At 39.6% G+C, this 14,990-nt stretch overlaps 1 protein-coding gene across 4 annotated transcripts in view; it reads right to left on the bottom strand.

The window, feature by feature from the left end:
* PDE4B (phosphodiesterase 4B) overlaps positions 1-14,990 on the bottom strand; it is a 655,118-nt gene that overhangs the window by 217,002 nt on the left and 423,126 nt on the right. The window contains exon 1 of one of the 4 annotated variants that reach the window (XM_055138089.1): positions 5,783-6,002. The exons of the other annotated variants lie outside the window; for them this stretch is intronic. Coding sequence (XP_054994064.1) covers positions 5,783-5,832 — 50 coding nt within the window. The 5' untranslated portion in view covers positions 5,833-6,002. Of the gene's footprint in view, positions 1-5,782; positions 6,003-14,990 lie in introns of those variants that run through there. 4 annotated transcript variants of the gene reach the window in all.

The raw sequence follows: 14,990 nt of genomic DNA on the forward strand, positions 1-14,990 counted from the left end.
CATCACTCAAACTGATTTAGTTACCCAATCTACCCAACTACCACACATGCTTTCTCTTTCTCTCTCTGTCTCTCTCTGTCTCTCTGTCTCTCTCTTTCTCCTTAAAAGTTATTTAATATGCACTCTGGACTATGCATGGAGAATACATCCATTATCTAATCGGACAATACTTTCTCTCTCACAGAACTTCTGTTCCAGTTTTGATGGGGGGAGTCGTGGGGGATGCAGTGGGAGGAGGGAGAACAAAAATAAGCAGCACGTATAAGTGATAGTGTGGATTTTGTCTTCTCAGCCAGGCTTGCACGGGCCTGTCTCCATCACTTGGCATTTGCTTTCCTGTCTAAATGCCTCCTTTGTTAGCCTGTTAGACCAATGTCAACTGGTCTACTCACTTCCACCAGCTCTCTCCCAGGTCTCCGGGAGCAAAGTAGATGGCTCTTCCATGGCATATTCGGATTGTATGTTTGTATCTCTCCCTCTGTGGTAGAAATTTGCAAAGGACTCATTCGTAGTAAACGTTGTTTCACCAGGCCCACTGAGTACAGATTAGCAAGCTCAACCAATATTCGTTAAATGATGAAGCTATATTCTGTCAGAAGAAAGGAAAGATGATTGGTGGGATTAAGTTAGGATATTTCCCTGTACCTTATCTGCACTGATAATTTGGGGTAACCTAAAATTTAAGGAAGATTGTGCTAGAAATAGAACTATTTCATGTCAAACACAAAATAGCATTATTTCACTCGAAGTTGATTCCACTGGCATGGTAATTGAAATAAGATAACTTTTAATTAGTTGACACAAATAGCCTGGATAGAAATACTAATTTCATGATTTGATTATCTTTACAAATGCTTAATTTTATCCATGCTGTAATCATTGGATAAATTGAATATAGTTAAGAGGTTTATTTTCCTCGACCTTCTAATTATCGCAAGAAAATTAAATTACTGTGTTCCTCTAAGAAGGAAGTCTTAGCCACTCACTACTATCCTGTGACTGGCACACAGAGCTGAAAGGCAGGGACATTCCAAGAGAGGAAGTCCCTACAGCGTGTGTGGGTGCCAGCACCCGCTGCAGTAGCAGAACTGTGCTTTTGTAGGTGGCCCTGGGAGAGGGTCTCCCTCGGATGAGCTGTCTGCTTCTCTTGGCAGTGATTTCTCATCGTGAAATTGTTCTGCAGTCTGCTTGGAGATCCTTTTCTTAGCTGATTCCAGGGTGCAATGAGAGGAAGCTGTATTTCTCACGGAGACAAAGGTCTCCGAAGTAAGCTGACATTCCTTCCTGCAATCAACTCTCGGGGTAATTTTAGGTCTTCTGTTGAACTGAGCTTACGCCATCTGCCTTTCACCAGTTTAGAATGCTAGGTTCCCTGTAAGCTCCGAGCACTGAAGAATGTGCTGTTTCTTGGGCTTTTCTCTCTTGGAAAAAAAAAAAATCAAAAGAACTTATGCCTATTTTCTTTTAAAGGCAATGATTTCATGGGAAAAGTTTTTTTTTTTTCTGCCTCTCCCCTCCACCCCCCTCACCCCCGACACTACCCAATTGGAAGCAAGTGCCTTCACGTTTCTTTTGCCACCTCCCTGCCACCCAGCGTCATGTTGAACGCAGCGAATCAGCAATGACTGAGCAATGGCTCTGACTTAGAAGCGGGAGCTTTGCTTGGGCAAGCTGTCTGCAGATCCTTTAAATAGAACAGGCCAGGAAGGAGTCATGCTATGCCTCAAATATTATATACAATTTCCTTCATTAAGGAAGGCTCGCAGGCATTCCACTCAGCTGCTCATAACCTCATCCTCCAAAGAAGGACAAGGTTCATAGCACCAAGCAAAACCAGGAGTACAGCTTTTCCATTCTCTGCTGTTTCTATTCCTGCCGCATAAATTATTTGTTGGTTTCAGTGAGTTTCTCTGTGGCCTGCATCTCTCTCTCTCTCTCTCTCTCATTTGGCTGTCAGTCCAGGAGGATGCATTTAAGTTTGGGTATCTATGTTTACTGGTTACTTATCTACATCATAAGGACCTGATCTCAGGCACATGTTTGTTTTTTGTGGTTTCGGGTTTTTGTTTTTTTTTTTTTTTCCCTGCTGCTGTCTTGGATCATTAAAGCAATTGGGTTTCTTTGCACTAAAGTACTAAGGTATCCACAACAGAACAACCTATAGGATTACAACCATATAGCTGTAAAGGTTGGATCTTAGTTTCAACTAACACCCTCTGTGGGGTATTTAGGAGGGAAATGTTATTAGATTCAATTGATTTTCTATTATTTCAAAGAATAAAAAAATGTATTGCCTATTTCCTAGAAATGTTCAAAAATCAATGATTTAGTTTTCTAGTATGATTTCCACGGTAGCCCGCATGGTGTGGTGGAGGTTAAGCTTTTTATTGCACCAAATAAACATATTATGTGTAGGAGTACTTTCTATTGGGTAGTACAAACATATATGCATGAGACAAATAAATTGGGGAGTAATTGTATTAGAAAAACAATTTTTCACTGCTACCAGATTTCCCCCAGGGTTCCATTAAAGTTCTGCTCCTATAGTGCATCTAAGTAATTGTTTATATATAATTAATTGATGTGGGTGTAATTGAAAATGTAGAACTTAATTTTATTTTCTCACCTGAATTCACTGGTAGCTGTAGTTCAACAGAAAAAAAATGTAGGAAAGTAAAGTGATTTTAAAATAATGAAAATCAAATATGATCAACTAAAAAGCAAAAGATAAATTTACAGTTAAGCTTAAGGTAGGAGTTACATAAAAGGAGCTTAATCAGAGCCAAGGCAATAGGACCGTGGATGGGGATTTTGCCTTGCATGCAGCTGACTCGGCTTGACCCCCAGCACCCCCTAGGGTCCCCTGAGCCCACAAGAAATGATCTCTGAGCACAGAGGCACGAGTAAGCCCTATGCATAGCTGGATGTGGCCTAAAAACCAACCAAGCAAATAAATAAAGAAAGGAAAAAGAAAGGAAAAGAAAAGAAAAAAGAAACAAGAGCTAAGTTTTTGATGAATTTGTTGATAAGGAAAGTTCAGGGCAGGTTTCCTAGCATTTAGATATTGAACCTTGAGGACATTTTACCACTTTTAATTCAGTAGTTATATTGATGTTCCATTTTGATCATTACAAATTGTCAGCTAAGGACTGATAATACCACTAGTTACCTCAAAGACTCTAAACACACATGGACTTCTGTCAGACTGTAGCAGCATTTATGTTTATAATCTGTGAGATCACCACCAAGCAAATAAACAACGCCCCCCCTAGACAGGGTATAACTCGACATATTCAGAGTCTCTGTATAGAAAACTCCATAGTTCATAGAAAACTCCCTGACATGGCTCTGCCCCTTTCCCACACTTTGGTTTGTATCTTTCCTTGCTTCAAAACTCTGAACAGTCAAGTGGGTTGTCAGGATAAAGTTGAAATTATTATGAGGGTTTTATATAACTCCGTCTGCATTTTCATCATTGTCTCAAGAAAGTACTTCCTTTCTTATGATGATGAGTAGCCATATCATTCCCCCCCTACAATAGCCCCCCCACCAAACACACACAATCCCTGCCCAAATGAATTACGTTAAACTGTATGATGCCTGGAAAGTCTTATTTTCCTGATTATTCATCTACTTACAGCCCACTTTAATATCAAAATTCAAGTATAAATGACCTCTTTTAAGCCCAATAAGTATATTCAGGCAACACATATATATATGTATATATATACATATATAGACTATTATTTTAGCTTAGATTATTGTTTTTACACATTGATTTAGAGTTGTTTGTGGGTTTTCTCTATCTGATCTCAAAAGTCTTCCCCAGTACCTAGTACACAGTAAGTATGCAATTAAGTATGTGCTGGAGAGATGAAGGAATCATATGTTTCTGTGATAGGTAGAATTTTTAAAAACTTGATTTGAACACCATAACAGTACTAGGAACATCTTCTAGATACCCAATGCTAACAAAATTAAAAATAATATGAAGTTGCTACAGCATTGAAATAAGAAGCAAATACCTGTTGCATTGATTTTACACTAAGTACTTTTAAATCTCGCTTAAATGCCACAAGTAAGCACATACCATATCTATATTATATTCTATGATTCATTCTTAAAATCAAAGGAATATGAGCATACCTTTAAATTTGGGTCCTGTTTGGTTGCTCCTGAATTCAGAAGTTCTGATAACTATTTGGGGGGGACATTAAAGACCACTTACTTTTCTAATAGTATTACTTCATTTATAAATCAGAAAGGTGTATAAATCAGATATACAGAAACTTGCCTGACATCATATAATTGGCAAATATCAAAGCTAGAATTTCCAACCATACTAATCTGGTTCTTGAGGAAGTATTTATCTCATTTAAATAGTATCAGATTGCTCCCAAACTGTCTTCTGAGGTCCATCGAGATATGAATAAGCATTTCATATCTCTTAAGTGACTTTTCCCCTTTAAAATACATCTTCTGTTTAGAAAATCCAAGCACTGTGGTTATATGCTATAGCTTTAAAAATAATTAATAAGCCTATTTGTCTAATCAAGTGTTTTCTAATTTTGGGAAACTGTCTCATATATAAAAATATATACATATACAATATGTATTTATCAACCTCCAAAGTTTATTCCTTAAAGTTTCTAACTGCCTTCAATTGAAGAAAATAAAAAGATTCTTTTGAGACCTACTTATTAAAAATTCTCTCAATTTCCATTTTTCGATGGAAAAAATAAAAATCCAAGTTCATTTCACATTCCCTCTATTTTCAATTGACCCTAGGAAAGAAATGTGTCCAGAAAAAATTGAGGGTTCATTTGTATAAGTGACTTATGCTCAAAATTAAGGGCAAGAGTATTTTGCTTTTCTAACTTATTCATTAATACTACCAAAGGTGTTTATTGAATGGTCTGAAGTTTGTGCTAGGCACTGTATAAATATATTATGCCAGTCATTATTTAAACCCTCTCACCCTTTGGCATTTGGAGCAACAGACAGTTAATTCCCAACCAAGAAGGTCCCCAGTTTAAATGTATGCTCATGTTCTTTCATTTTGATTTATGCACGTCTGGGACAATGAAATGGTACAAGGGTAAATCAGTTTAAAATCACACAGACAGCTGTCTGGTACCCATGGTCTCCCACCTACCCATCATTCCACATTCCTTCCTGTGCAACTTTAAAAGGCAGCCACTGTTCACAAACAATAGAAAGATTTTAAATGATGCAGAAATTTTACATCTCTATGTTACATCTCTTAAAGATAAGTTTTTAAAACGCTCATCAAGTATTCATTATCCAGATCCAAATAAATATTCGAGGGTATAAAATATGCAGACTTGGAAGTACCTTTCTAATTTGTAGTAACACCGCTCCTGACTCTATATTCCCTTTTTTGCAAGCGTCTAACGCAGAAGAGCTTTTTCAAAAACAGACTTATTTTTAAACTTCAAGTCAAGGGAATGACTCTCATTCACAAAATTTGTTCTGGTCTGAGAAAACAGGTCATTTATTCTTACAGAAAACCCTGGCTCAAATTCACTGACTCTTCCTATCATTACAGAAAAGATCATAGAAAGAAATGTTAGCATAGGAATGTATGCAAATTAATTTCCTCCCCTCCTCAACCTCACACAAAGCGTCACATTCTTCCCCCGAGACTTTTTTTTTTTTTGCTTAGTTTAAATTTCTTGTGATTTGGTGGTTTTCAATATGAAACCGAAACCCTGTCAGCTCTATTCCTGAGCTGTCAGCAAAAGGTCAGTCCCACACCTACCATATCCACGAATGTCGGCGGGGAGGAGGCAGCTCAGTAACATGTAACATCCTGACCAGCTGGAGCCGGGTCAGAATCTCAGCGTCAGGGATTCAGGTCCTGTCCATTCACTTCTCTGGCTTCTTGCGGCCACATGGTGCTGAGCTCTTTGTCCTTTTATTCTTCTTTGCGAGGGCCTGCCACTTCCCATTGCAGAGTGGCTATTTTCGATACGAATACAAATGACTTAGCAATCAACACGAAAGCATTCAACTGGAACCTCGTCAGTAGTTTCTTGGAGATATCAAATGAGAACATCGATTTGCAGTCAAATCCGAGTGAGAGCTTCCTATGGGGTAGGTAGCATTCCTTCCTATTTACCTCAGCAAGGGAAAGAATTTGTGTTTCCCAAAAATGGTTGGAGAAGGGGGACGCAAAAAAAAAAAAAAAAAGCTTCCCTTTAGACAGGATCCTCTGCTGTCTCTCTCATTTTGCACTTCTCTCCAGGTCTGGTGATATGTCCGCGTGTCTTTCAGGTTTTTCTTTGAACTGAAGTAGTGATCAGATGAATCCAATTCTACCTTCTGCCTCGAGTTTGGAGCGAGCGGACCTCCTGTCCAACTCGTTCTGTATTGCTTAGCCCATTCACTGCACGATGAAAGAACACCTAACACACGGGGTCAGATTTCCTGAATGACATATGCCAGACCACAACAAAGGAGAAAACCCTGGAGAGATTATAAATTCTTTTCATCACCGGAGATTACAGAGCAAACAAAATATCTATGTCACACAAAGAAATGACAGTGTGACAGGAATAACCCATTCAACTTTGGCCAGGTTCAATGTTAGAACTCCTTAGCTCGTGAAGGGTCCTGATGTGCATGTACATAAACTTCTACCTCTGGCCCTGGAAGTCTGGGCTTTTCAATCACTGAGGAAGTTCTCAGGGATTACTAGGAGAGTAACAAGTTCAAGGGTCCTCGGGTCCCTGAAGAACTGATTCTTCCCCAGTGACAAGCTATACTCCCCCCCCAAATATCCCAGGGGAGCTCTGAGTATCCTGGGTCTAAGTACAATTTAGTCATAGCTTTGGTTCACACTGGCAAGAACTGGTTTCAATCCAGTAAGACTTGTCACTTGGTAGAAGCCTTAGTTTCCTGTATCTTCTTTCTGGATCTTGATGCACCTACCTTTTATTGAATCTGTGCTCCTAGAAGGAATATCTGATTTCTCTCCCTCCCCCTCACCCCTCTACCCTCTGCCCTGCAACCAACCTCTTTGTGATGGGGCAGCAGTTCCCAAGCAATAGAGCTCTGAGGATCACTCTGGCACTGGCTGAGCAGCGCTGGGGTTTGAACTCAGCCTTATCCTTGCTGGCCAGGTGTTTTGAAGCCACTGAGCCATCTCATGGGCCCCACACTCGATTCTTTTCATCCAGATTTGCCTCCCCATATTCACATCCACAAACTTCCATCACATCTCAGAGAAACTGACCTTAGGACACTGCAGATCTATAAGATGGTGACTGCCGGTGTTTATAAACAACCACCCAAGTTTAGAGACAAGCACATCTTTGATTGGACTATTTCTTCTCGCCTCCCTACAGTTTAACTGAAAAAGTCTAAGCAATCAAGATAATTCGTTGTGTTGTTTTGGGTCACGCCCGCCATGTTGAGGGATTACTCCTGGCTCTGTGCTCAAGAATTACTCTGAGTGGGGCTCAAAGGACTATATAAGGGCTGCTGGGAATGGAACTCAGGTCAGTCACATGCAAGGCAAGGGCTTTACCCGCTGTACTCTCTCTCCAGCCCCAGCCAAGGTAATTTACTCACCTATTGAGATATTGAGATCACCTCATTTGTTGGTGGGATACCTTCCCACTGGACCCCTTTCACTCAAAGTAAGAACCAAAGCCGAAATCCTTACTGGGGCAGTATTTCTCACCAGGGGAGTATATGACCTTCCATGGGTCCCCAGGATATTCCAAAAGGCCATGGGTGAAAATTGTGTAAATGACAGGGGGTAGCTTAAGACCTGGCAAGCTAGGAGAGCCCGGCAAGCTACTGAGAATATCCTGCCCACACTGCAGAGCCTGGCAAGCTACCCGTGGTGTATTCGATATGCCAAAAACAGTAACAAGTCTCATAATGGAGACATTACTGGTGACCACTTGAGCAAACTGATGAACAACGGGATGACAGTGCTACAGTGCTACAGCTTAAGACCAGGGGGCTAACTGGTAGGATGGGGACCACAGGGAGGAAACAGAGAGGAAAAGGGACAATGGTCAGAGAAAACTCGTGAAACACTGGTCCAAGAGACTTAGATCTAAGCACTGGTTCCTGTTATTCCTAGAACAAGAGCATGGTCTTTGCTTCTAGAACATACCAATATGCTTCTACCTAGGAATTATTCAATGATCATTCTTGCTACTCAAACTGCACTTGCCCTATCAACTCCATGATTTACTCTCATACTTAACAACAACAACAAAAAAGTCATCCCTATGTCAGCATGCTATTTACTTTGCTTTCTTATTTTTGTTCACAGAACTGATCATCTTTCAACGTATATGATCATTTCTTATGTGGATCAACCTTGTCCTTATCCTCCAATTAAGCATAGTGGTTTCAAAAGAAACAAGACTTCTGTATTTTCCCCAAAGCTTCAGGGCTAGGGTCTATTTTAGTTATAGCATGAAGTGGGTGTGCATGAGTATTTACTAACATTTGATTGATCGATAAATAAAACAATAAGTGCCATTCCACAAACTAACAGCTAACTAAAAGGAAGACAGTGGGCCTAGTTTAAATTTAAAAAAATTATAATATATCAAAAATATAGATTGCTATATCTACATTTACATACAAAACATTAAATATAATTAAAAGTCAAATACTATTCAAATTAAATCAAATAATAATAGTTTAAATTGAAATAATTTTCATGAAAAGAATATTTTGGATTTGGGCAAAAGCTCAAGGTAAGTCACCTATAGAAAACGCTTTATTGTGGGACTGGAGCAATAACACAGCGGGTAGGGCATTTGCCTTGCATGCGGCCAACTCGGGTTTGATTCCCAGCATCCCATATGGTCCCCTGAGCACCTCCAGGGGTAATTCCTGAGTGCAGAGCCAGGAGTAAGCTCCGTGCATCGCTGGGTGTGACCCAAAAACCAAAATAAATAAATAAATAAAGCTTTATTGTTTTAAAGGAACTTTAGGCCAGTTCCTGCTTCCTTCCTATAGCCCCCTATTCTACTGCTTGGCCCCTGAGTCAGAGGCTGTGACCCCCGTTTATAAAGTTTCACCTGTGATGACCCACAGAATATCCTCATAACCTAGAGGATACCATATGGGTACCAGTTGAGAAACACTTTTAGGAAACAGTGAACAAAAAAATAGAGAACAAAAGTGCCCTGGTGGATGCAGTTCATTTAATCCAGTTAGGCAGCCTGATGCTTTTGAGAATGTTAATAAAGGGTTGTTTTAAGATTACAAAGAAAACATAAAATTAGCAACGGTTATCTGGGAAGACTTGATTCGGAAAATGTTAAAGCTGAAATGTGGTTCCCTCACCACCTGGAAAGCACTTTAACTCCTGGAAACCAAGAAAGTGGGTTCAATTCTAAACAATACTGGAAAGTCTCTCTTTCTTTCTTTCCTTCTTTCTTTCTTTCTTTCTTTCTTTCTTTCTTTCTTTCTTTCTTTCTTTCTTTCTTTCTTTCTTTCTTTCTTTCTTTCTTTCCTTCTTTCCTTCCTTCCTTCTTTCTTTCTTTCTTTCTTTCTTTCTTTCTTTCTTTCTTTCTTTCTTTCTGTCTGTCTTTCTTTCTTTCTTTCTTTCTTTCTGTCTTTATTTCTCTCTCTTCCTTCCTTCCTTCCTTCCTTCCTTCCTTCCTTCCTTCCTTCCTTCCTTCCTTCCTTCCTTCCTTCCTTCCTTCCTCCCTTCCCTTTCTTTCTTCCTTCCCTTCCTCCGTTCCTTCCTCCCTCCCTTCCTCCCTTCTTTCCTTCCTTCCTTCCTTCCTTCCTGCTTCCTTCCTTCCTTCCTTCCTTCCTTCCTTCCTTCCTTCCTTCCTTCCTTCCTTCCTTCCTTCCTTCCTTCCTCCCTTCCCTTTCTTTCTTCCTTCCCTTCCTCCCTTCCTCCCTCCTTTCCTCCCTCCCTTCCTCTCTTCCTTCCTTCCCTCCTTCCTTCCTTCCTTCCTTCCTTCCTTCCTTCCTTCCTTCCTTCCTTCCTTCCTTCCTTCCTTCCTTCCTTCCTTCCCTCCTTCCTTCCTTCCTTCCTTCCTTCCTTCCTTCCTTCCTTCCTTCCTTCCTTCCTTCCCTCCTTCCTTCCTTCCTTCCTTCCTTCCTTCCTTCCCTCCTTCCTTCCCTCCTTCCTTCCTTCCTTCCTTCCTTCCTTCCTTCCTTCCTTCCTTCCTTCCTTCCTTCCCTCCTTCCTTCCTTCCTATAACAGCTTTTTTGTGATGCAATTTTCATGGCATAAATTCAGTTCTATAGGGTTCAAAGGATTTTCGTTTACTCACAATTGTGCACTTACCACTACCTTTCAATTTTAGGATATTTTGATCATCCCTAGAAAACCTCCCATCCATTTTCTGGTTCTCTGGTCCTGGAAACCATGACTTGTCATTTCTATGGGTTGGCCTATTTTTACATTTCACATATAAAAAATATTCAAAATACCATATGATATGTGATTTTTTGTGCTTTGTTTCTCTTTAGGTTCTCCAAGCAGTGCTGGTGTGTGTGTGTGTGTGTGTGTGTGTGTGTGTGTGTGTGTGTTGGGGGCCACTCCCAATATTTCTTTGTCACCCAGGCTAGATGGGTGAGTGCTCTGGCCTGAGGCAGAAGTGCTGCACAGGCCCTGTGGCAATTGATTACTTGCCTGTTTTCATTTGCCATAGTTTCAGGGTTCATACAGTAGCATGAATCACTGGCTTGTTCCTATTGATTGGCTCTATTCTACTTTGTGGATATGTCCCAGTGTATCTAATTGATTGACTATTTCCATTTTCTCATTATTATGTAGAAATAATGCTGCCATATTCAAGTTTTTGAGTGAAAGTGTGCTTTCAGTTTTTCAGAATTATCATTAGGGTGAAATTTTCAGAATTTTGATTAGGAATGAAATTGCTTGGTAATACTGCAACTTGAGTTTTGAGGGGATGTCAAACTGTTTCTTAAGGGGCAGGGCCATTTTTTACCCTTTATTTTTCTCCAGGAGGACACACCCAGAAATTCTCAGGGTTGACTCTTGGTTTTACACTTCAGGGATCACTCCTGGCATATCTCAGGGGACCAAATGAGATACTGGGGATCAAACCCAGGGTACGCTGCATGCAAGTCAAACACCCACTTATGTACTAAGTGGCACTGGCCCCTATGACTGGACCATTTTGGATGACATTCAATGGATGAAGATTCTAATGTCGCAGCACAACCTCCATCATTTCTGCTGTATTTTATATCATAGTACCTTGGTGGTTGTGAAGTGGAATCTCAATATGTGTTTTGCTTTGCCTTCCCCTAATGACTAATGAAGTAAAACCTATTTCCATGTGGTTTTTAACCATTTATATATTTTATTTGGAAAAAGTCCCTCCACTCATTTTTACATTGGATTATTCACGTTTCTAGTGCTGGATTCTAACAGTTCTTTATATCCGATAAAGGGACCATCTTATTCTGGAAATGGCTCACTTACCAGATTGACAAATATTTCCCCATTTTATGGGTAACTTTTGCACCATTTTCAAATGGAGTCTATGAAGACACCAAAGTGTTTTTTCTTAATGAAGCCCAAAGATGCAGATAAGATGTAGTGACAGCAAGAGATTCAAATGTTAAAGACACTGAAGACTGAGAGACAGCTTTTTTCAAGACTGTCCCAGATTCAGGCCCTTAAGCAGTGTCAGTCTCACCTCCTACTCTGTGTGAGCCATTCCCTATGACAGATATTGTAGGTTTTATATTTTTTTCTTTTTGGGTCATAACCAGTGATACTCAGGGGTTATTCCTGGCTCTGCACTGAGGAATTACTCCTGGCAGTGCTTAGGGTACCATATGGGATGCTGGGGACCGAACCAGGGTTGGCTGTGTGCAAGGCAAACACCCTACCAACTGTACTATCACACTGGCCCCAGATATTATAGTTCTTCTCTTGAGTTAAACCTCTACTAGTTGTAGCAATTTCTCAGGCTAACAAGCACAAACTGTATATATGAAATAGATTCCTTGAGAATTTTATTTCCTGCAAAAAAGGCAATCTTTTGGATTTCTACCATAGCATGCCTTGCTGAGGGAGTGGATCCTGACTTCCGACTGTGACGACTGGGTACCATTAGGAAATAAATGGAAGAAAAATGATGGCAGAGACTTGCCTATTTTCAGACAAATACATCTCAAGACTCTTGCTTAAAGCTCATAAGAAAGAAAAGCAGCAGAATAAATGTTATCTGAGAGCACAAAGACACGTAGGCCATCCATCAATAGCTAACAGCATTAAAGACACCAAAACAACTACGCCAGAGCAGGCGATTTCATTTAGTAATAAGTCACGCACCAGTGCGGGCAAAGAGCTGGCCCAGGCAGGCACTAGGAGGTTGAAATATGATTGGCAGCTGGATAGTTCTTCATGTACTTAACTTGGGTGATAGTTCAGTTCATTCATTGTGTATTTCGTCATCTTAATAACGTTTTAAAATTTATTTCACTCAGGACCAATCTCATGAGCTAAAAAGTGACTTTAAAATATATGGTAGTGCCTTTATTATCTGTATTGCAAACCATAATGCCAAAAAGGAAAGAGAGAGAGAGGGAGAGAGAGCAAGTGAGCGAGTGAGTGAAGAGAGAGAGAGAGAGAGAAGAGAGAGGTGCCTGCCATAGTGGGATGGGATGGGGTAAGGGTGAGGTGATGGAGTGAAACTGGGAATGCTGGCAGTGGGAAAAGGACACTGGTGAAGAGACGGATGTTGGAATATAATGTCATTGGAATCCAATCATGAACAACTTTGTAAATGTGTACATCACTGTTATTGAATTAAAAAAATGAATTTAAAAATATTTTTAAATATACATGGCAATAGATGTGCCTCTTAACAAAATCTTATGTACTAAAGAAATTAAAGCATTTCTAGGCCATCTCCTATGTGACTTTTTTCATATAAAAACTAGAATCTATACCATGACTTTAATAAAAGCAGTATTAATCACGAACTGTGGTCATTGGTACTGATTGCTATTGTGACAACATTGAATCAAATAATAGTGATAATAATAGTATTAATAATGACCTTTACATAGTACTTGGGCATTTTCAAAATGCTTCCCCATATATTTATTTATTGCATTATTGTATTTGGACTGAAGCGACAACACAGCGGGTGGGGCATTTGCTTTGCACACAGCCGACACAGGTTCGATTCCTCCATTGCTCTCAGAGAGCCCGGCAAGCTACCGAGAGTGTCCCACCTGCACGGCAGAGCCTGGCAAGCTCCCCGTGGCATATTCAATATGCCAAAAGCAGTAGCAACAAGTCTCACAATGGAGATGTTACTGGTGCCTGCTTGAGCAAATCGATGAGCAAAAGGACGACAGTGCTACAGTGCTATTATTGTATTTATTTCTTATTATAATCTTCTTGAGAAAGTATCCTTATCTCCTTTTATAAGGAAACTAGGTCCAGATGGAATTTCAAGAAACCTGGATCAATTATGTTTGTGGTCATTCGTCCAAGTATTCCCTTTTATGCAATGCTATCTACCTTTCACAGTTTCATTTAAGTTGGTTTCCATAATTCTATTCTGTAAATAACTTCTGGGAGAACTTTAAATTGCCCAATCCTATTGAGAGAAGGAAGCAGTGAGGGAGCAGTGAAGTTTCTTAGCGTTTTAGACAGTGATTTTCTAGTAAGAATCATAGCTTATGAGATAATGTTTACCAATTAAGCTGCAGTTGAAAAACATTTTATAATGTTGATGGAACTGACAAATTGTGCTTTGTTTCATTACCCCGATGAGAAAACAAAAATGACAGAATAGTTCACATGCATTTGACTAGTTTACTTGATGTCAGATAAGGGGTTAAATGAGCACTTATCATCTCATGCTTATGACAAATCTACAAGGAAAAGCATTACTTACTCAATGTAGGTCATTTGAAATCAGAAACCAAGAGATACTCGGTAATCTATCTGTAGTACAGTGGGGCTGACCAACTTCAAGTCACATGGAATTATGTCTTCTGATTCTTAACTGATTAAAAACACAATCAATAATCTGTTGATATCTGGGTTGAGCTAAATTTCAATCCCACTGCTTAATAGTGATTTGTTCCTAGGTCATTTCCACTACCAGGCCTCAGTATCTTTCAATGAAACCATAGATGCTGTGATGATGAAAGACAAAAATGCAAAATATAAACTGCATAACTATAGAAGGAAGCAATCTGGTAGGTGACTTCAATAGCCAATTTGCATGAAAACACCGGGCAAACAATAAAATATTTTAATATGAATTAAAAATAATTGGAGCCTTTGTGGTAAAGACATTTTTAGAAGATGAATCAATTTCTCTTATTCAAAGAATTGAATGTTGGACCAGAAACACAGAGTAAGATTATCCTAATACTTTAGATCCGGGCAATTGTTAGAAGATTTCTACAGGAAACAATTTCCCAGCACCCAGTCTAGGAATACGTGCCAGTGAAAAGAAAAGCATGTGTGTGTGTGTGTGTGTGTGTGTGTGTGTGTGTGTGTGTGTGTGTGTGCATGTATTCCTGTTATTCTACAGGATGACTGGCGTTACTCAATTTTTTTAAAAGAAAGGTATTTTTCTATTAGAAATAATATGTTTTGTACGAATTGAGAGCATAGACAGAAACTTTCAGGGAGGGAAAATAAACCCTGCCTTTTCTTCACCCAGATGATTGACTATTTCTGAATATTTTGTATTTCTTTTCTAACTATGTATGTATGTCCCTCATCTGGAAATAATGGCATAATGTAGCTAGTCATCATAAAATTGATATAGGTACCTCCTCTTTGTGTCTCTTTGATTTCATATTTGAATAGATATTATTTTACATTATTTGGGGATTTGGGACCATATCTGGTGGCACTGAGGGGATTTCCCTGGCCCTGTTCTCAGGAGTGGCCCCTAATGCTATTCAGGGGACCACATACAGTGCCAGGACTGGAGCCAGATCAGCTGCATGTAAGGCAAGAACCT

This window comes from Sorex araneus, chromosome 5 (assembly GCF_027595985.1).
Source record: "Sorex araneus isolate mSorAra2 chromosome 5, mSorAra2.pri, whole genome shotgun sequence".
NCBI classification, from domain to species: Eukaryota; Metazoa; Chordata; class Mammalia; order Eulipotyphla; family Soricidae; genus Sorex; species Sorex araneus.